The following is a 6,117-nucleotide window of genomic DNA, read 5'->3' on the forward strand; positions in this document are numbered from 1 at the left end:
GCCGCGTTATAATGTAGGGTTTTAATTCCAACTTTCAACTCAACTTTTATTTTATACAAGTGTTCTCATAGTTTCCTGGTCACTGTCTTCATCCTCAGACTAAAACGGAAACGATCTGCAGGTGAATTGAGTCTCTTGTCACTTTGTCGGCGACGGTAAAGAAGCGCTTCTAGAATCGCTGCTTTACGTAAACATACAAAAAAAAAAAAAAAAAGGGGGGGGAAGAAAAGAAATAAAAACACAAAAGTAACAAAACTTTCTGTTCTGGCTTAAATGACACCACACACGGCAAAATGCAAAACTCCCAGCTCCTGGAAAACATTTCGGTTACAGAGAAAAAAAGAGGACTTTTATTTTGGAGGCGGACAGGCGTTATACGGGCTTGTAGTCCAGCTTGGACTCCAGCTTCTTGGAGTCGGCCACCTTGCGGACGGCCTTCATGAAATCCTCCTGGGTGACGTACTCCCTGTCGGAGCGGATGGCGAACAAACCTGACGGAGAATTAAAAAGAAAAAATGTACAACACGGCGCTGAGGAGGATCCAACACCTCACTTCTCAAATCTCTCAGAAATGATTGTAGATTAACCAGAGCTTCACCCACTCGTCAGAGGCCAAAACCTTATGACTTTATCTGTATAAAAGTCATGTACCCTGTACAAAATAAGATGGGTAGTAAATAAGACTAAATATTACTACCTAGTCTCTGGAAAAAAAAAAAAAAAATAAGGTCTTGAACCTTCGCGGCAGCACCACAGACAGCGGCGTCAGGAGGCTCAGGACGCACGTTAAAAACCAGTGAACAGCCGCAAGTAAGAACGCGTCGCACCGACGACGATTCGGGGGAACGAGGCCCCGGTGGATGGACCGGCGCTCGCGTCCACTCACCTGCTTCCGTGCACACGTTCCTTAAATCCGCTCCGTTGAAACCGTCCGATAGCTTGACGATGGCTTCGTAATCTATGGAGACAACAAAACAAACAGGAAAGTAAGAAGGACTCACTTTGGTCTCATTTACTTTACTTTAAACTTGATGAACGGATCTTGGTGGAATATGAGGAGATTGGAGGAGGAGGATGGTGGAGGAGGATGATGGAGGAGGAGGTTCGACGGCCGTGACGAACCTATCTCTCCGTGCTTGGTGATGGGACTGGAGTGGATCTTCAGGATGTCCAGCCGTGCCTGCTCGTTGGGCAGCTCAATGTCTACAGAGGGTTTGAAAAAGAAGAAGAAGGTGAAGGTTCCGTTGTATTGTTTTGGGGGAGGTTCCCCGGTAGAGGTCTGATTTACTGCGACGGCGGCGCCGCCAGGAGCAACATACGGATTTTGCGGTCCAGTCGGCCGGGTCGCAGGAGGGCGGGGTCCAGGGTGTCCGGCCGGTTGGTGGCCATGATCATCTTGACCCGGTGCAGGGTGTCGAACCCGTCCATCTGATTCAGCAGCTGAGACGAGGGGGAGGAGGAGGGTGAATCTACAGGCGGGGACTGGGTAAACCACACCACCAAATTCCAGGTTTTTCCAGGCTACGCGGGAACGCCGGCAGAAGGACTCACCTCCATCAGGGTCCTCTGGATCTCTCTGTCGGCGGATGTTCCCTCGGAGAAACGACGACCGCCTGAGAGGGAGGACGCGCGCACACACACAGTATATAGACTATATCTTTACATCCCTGCTGTCAAAATGTTTTAATAAAAACTCTCCAAAATAAGACCAGGTTCTCGTCCCCGGCTGAACTCACCGATGGCGTCTATCTCGTCCATGAAGATGATGCAGGGCTGGTGGTCGCGGGCGTAGTTGAACATCTCCCTGATGAGCCTGGCGCTCTCACCGATGTATTTGTCCACGATGGAGCTGGAAACCACCTGGAGGAGACACGGCCGACGCCTGCGTGAGGAGGCTGACGCGCAACACCTCAACCAGGCCTCAGATGTGACCCCGGCTCAGACCCCGGAGGGACGGTCGGCCGCGCCTCGATCTGTTCAGAGTTTAACGCGGCTTCCCCGTGGAATTGACCTTTAACCTCGTGAGCGAGGCGATGTCAAAATAAAAGCGTGACTTTACTGTTAACGCTGCCACTGACCTTGAGGAAGTTGCAGTCCAGCTGACTGGCCACAGCTCTGGCCAGAAGAGTCTTTCCAGTCCCTGTGAGGAGAGACAGGTTTTTAATGGGTATGAAATACACCCTGACAAAGACCAAGTGGAGGAATGAATGATTTTAACCAAATCAACTGAAAATCAACTTTTAACAAGTGGAGCTGGAATATTCTGTTTTGTTTTTTTTCCCTCAGGTTCCTGTTTGTTTCCTTGTTATGTTTCCCCAGAACATCAGTTTTAGGTTTAAAACAGCAGCCACAGGCAATAATCCACCCACTGATGCCACCGTCCTTCACCACGGTCACCACAGTGCTCCAAAGAGAATTAAAACAACTAACCTTCACTTCCTCTACTCTTAAATAATCGTCGTCAGTTGTTACAGTGTTTAACGTCGACACAGACGTGACCATATGAATAAAAAAATATATAAATGATAAATAATGATGATATGGATCTTGGGCTGGCTGCTGTGTCGGTTGGGATCGATATTTGCCACCATATGCAATATTTAAAAAAAAAACAGACGGAGCAGCCGAGCGCTCGGGCAAAGCTCCTTCACTTGCTCACACACAGAGGGCGTAGGTGGACGTAGGCGCACATGTCAACCAGTTCACACGCTGCACCTCCTATTTCTCACGGTGAGAATCCCCAAAATAAGTCAAAGTAAGTGCCCGTCACTGTTCGGGCGGTGAACGGGAGATGAAACGACAAGTTCACTGCGATCCAGCATAGCAAAGGTTCACTGTTTCTTTACTGGAAAAATACTTTTTGAAGAACAAATTTTGTTTTGTTTTTTTTTATTAAGAAAATCATTTCAAAATAATGATAACGCAGTCTACAGCTGTACGGAATGTGCCAAGATTGATGGCACGTGAATTGTAACCAATCTAACAAGCGCGAGTGCCACTGGGATGCCGTTAGCAACATGCTAAGCTAAAGCTGACTGTGCTGAGTGCAAATGAGTCTGACACACAGGAGCTGGAAGACCCCGCCTGCTTCTTTTAAAACATGTCTGACAACACATCGGGCTCCGAATGCACTACGACAGCGACGGAGGGCGACTGGTGGATGGGACGAGGACGGTGTCGGCGTTGTTCCACAGTTGTAAGGTGATGAATGTGTGCGGAAACAATTTGAAACACTCCATCCAAAGCACCATTTTATCTTTTATGATTACACCGTATATTGACATTTAAAAGTCTCAACCCAAATACAAGACAACAACACTTTTTTTCCAGGGGGGGGTGTGTATATATATATATATATATTTGGGTTTATAGGGTATTTGAGCTGATCCTACTTCTGGGGAATTTCAAAGCGGCAGCAGTGTGGGGTGCGTCCTCACCTGGAGGCCCGTACAGCAGGCAGCCCTTGGGGGGGATGATGCCGACTCTCTGGAAGAGCTCGGGGTTGGTCAGAGGAAGCTCGATCACCTGGAACACAACAAAAATGAAGTCAACTTCACATTCTTCACACCCTTCATATGCAAAACAATACAACACCATAGACCTTTGTTGTTCAGATTCCTCAGAAGTTGTTTGTTTTTTTTAGTTGGCTCTCCTAAGTTACAGGTTTGGGCGGACACATCATGGCCGCGCAGAAAATAGAAACGCGGATTGTAAATGAAGGTTTAACATATGTTGTCGTGCTACTCATGCCACATCAACTGGTTGTATTTCAGGTAGTTCAAACAACACGAAGCCAGCCAACTCCACCCTCCGGCTTTGTCCTTCTCCCCTGAAACGTACCTCTCTCAGCTCGCGAATCTGTTCGGACAAGCCACCGATCTCGGAGTAGGAGACGCTGCCCGGATCCTCGTGGGACATGTTGTACACCAGGGGGTCCACCTCGCGTGGCAGGTACCTGGGGGGGGACGCACCGAGACCATGAAACACAAATCAATCAATCCTCCTAAAGCCGCTTGGAAGTGGACAAATGAGAAAAGAAGGAAATTTCCTTTAACTTGTCGACTGCTTAACGAGAATAAACACGTAATTCTTCACGCTTTAAACTAAACGGTGAATGAATCAGAGAACAGAAATCATAAACACACAGGGGGTCCGAAATGATCTTCCAACATACCTCATTATAGTGAGGGTCGTCATGTCCAACGCCACTCGGGTGCCAGGTTTGAGCTGCGATTTATCCAACTGAAAGAAAAAAATACACGCAACTAAAACAAAACAAAAAAAATAAAAATCGAGCGAAATTGTAGTTTGCACCAAACTAACGTGGCTCTCAAAATCAATGAAATCATCAATGGATCCCACAGGTAAATCAAAGTGTCCGAGACCTTTTCCAGCAATGTCGATGCACATTTTTTTTTTCTTATTATATTGCTTTAGTCCAAAACATACAACCCGACAATTACAGGAAAAAAAATAGACTGATTGAGGGAAATTAGGTGACATCAACAAACTATTGTGAATATATCATTTCCACATCGTTAACTTGCCTTATAGAAACATCCAGCACACGCGGCGTTTATTCAAATCAAAGCCCCTTTCTCAGATTAAACTACGGCATTAGACATGGAGTACTGAGAGGACGGACACGGTACATGAAGGAAAGAAGACGTACCTGCCTGCGGCATCCCACCACATAGCGAGGACCATTCGTGGCCTTGACAATAACTGCAACCAGGAGCAAAACACGAGATGATCGATGACCCACAGCTGGATGTAGTGTGTACACGTCAGGGTAAAAGTCACTTTGCAAACTTACATTTCTCTTCCGTCAGCTGCTTGAGAACCTCGCCGACAATCTGCAGAGGAACAGTTATTCACTTTTGTCCGTTACTCTGTCCTCTTTTTTTTTTTTTTTTAACAAACCGGTGCCGTGGTGGAGACAAGTCTTACCTGCCCAACGCTCTGGAGAGCCTTCAGGTCGTTCTCTGACTTCTCGTACTGCTTGGTTTGCTCCCGCAGCTGCTCCCTCACTGGGAACCGGATCCGACGCCCAACAGAGAGCAATTAAACGCCGTTAAATGGGTTCCTACCGTCGACACGATCCAACGCTACCGCGCGGGGTAACAGTGTGACGCTAGCTTAGCAAACAGCGTTGTCACTTGACGGTTCATGCAACGTTATCGCGCCAAAACGAGCTCTTGTTATCGTGTCAGTTGGGAATCTTAACAACAACACATACGACACATCAAACATCTCGACTATCAACGTATGGCCGACAGGTCGCCAAGTCCCCCCCCGTGCTAACAACTTGTTAGCTAGGCTAGCGGGCTAGCAGCGCTCACTCCCATTCATTTCTACGCTGCATGACAAAGCACTAGCTAGCCTGTTAGCTGACTAGCCGCGGTGAGCGGTTCCCCCGGCGTGTCCCGATGAACACCCGGCGTGGGGTATATTTCCCGGCGCAGCGCAACTATCCCGAACGACCGTTGGACGCGCTCACATTCTTTTAACCGCCCGTCGATCTCCTTGTGTTCCAGTAGTTTCTTCCTGTAGTCCTGCAGTCCCTTCTCCCTGGTGTCCGCCATGGTGCCGCACGGAGTTCTGGGAGGAGGTGACGTCACGTGTTTTGCTTCTGACTCTGGTCGGTTGATTCTGTTTATAATATAATATAATATAATATAATATAATATATAATATAATATAATATAATATAATATAATATAATATAATATATAATATTATATTATATAATATAATATAATATAATATAATATATAATATAATATATAATATAACACAATATAATATGATATAATATATAATATAATATAATATAATATATAATATAATATAATATAATATAATATCTATCTATCTATCCGTCTATCTGTCTATCTATCTATCTATCTAAACAAAGCGATCCTATGCACAGGATGTGTTATGAATGACTTGAGCATTATTTAGAACTTCATTCCTTACAGTTCCATGGAGATGTGCACGAGGAGGCTGACACAGCTCTGCAGGAACGTAAGTATCGTTTAGTTAAGGAGGAACATTTAACGCCGCATATAATATATAATATAATATAATATAATATAATATAATATAATATAATAT

At 45.8% G+C, this 6,117-nt stretch overlaps 1 protein-coding gene across 1 annotated transcript; it reads right to left on the reverse strand.

The window, feature by feature from the left end:
* Positions 1 to 6: 6 nt before the first annotated feature.
* psmc6 (proteasome 26S subunit, ATPase 6) lies at positions 7 to 5,598 on the reverse strand. The gene is made up of 14 exons (XM_079996827.1): positions 5,501 to 5,598; positions 4,951 to 5,030; positions 4,817 to 4,856; positions 4,673 to 4,725; positions 4,175 to 4,242; positions 3,841 to 3,955; positions 3,438 to 3,525; positions 2,079 to 2,140; positions 1,737 to 1,860; positions 1,552 to 1,613; positions 1,320 to 1,440; positions 1,123 to 1,203; positions 887 to 958; positions 7 to 491 (listed from the first exon to the last, which is right to left on the reverse strand). The coding sequence occupies exons 1-14, from the start codon at positions 5,583 to 5,585 to the stop codon at positions 373 to 375; spliced, it is 1,170 nt and encodes a 389-aa protein (XP_079852953.1). The 5' UTR covers positions 5,586 to 5,598; the 3' UTR covers positions 7 to 372.
* Positions 5,599 to 6,117: the final 519 nt, after the last annotated feature.

Source organism: Zeus faber (genome assembly GCF_960531495.2).
Source record: "Zeus faber genome assembly, chromosome: 2".
NCBI lineage: Eukaryota > Metazoa > Chordata > Actinopteri > Zeiformes > Zeidae > Zeus > Zeus faber.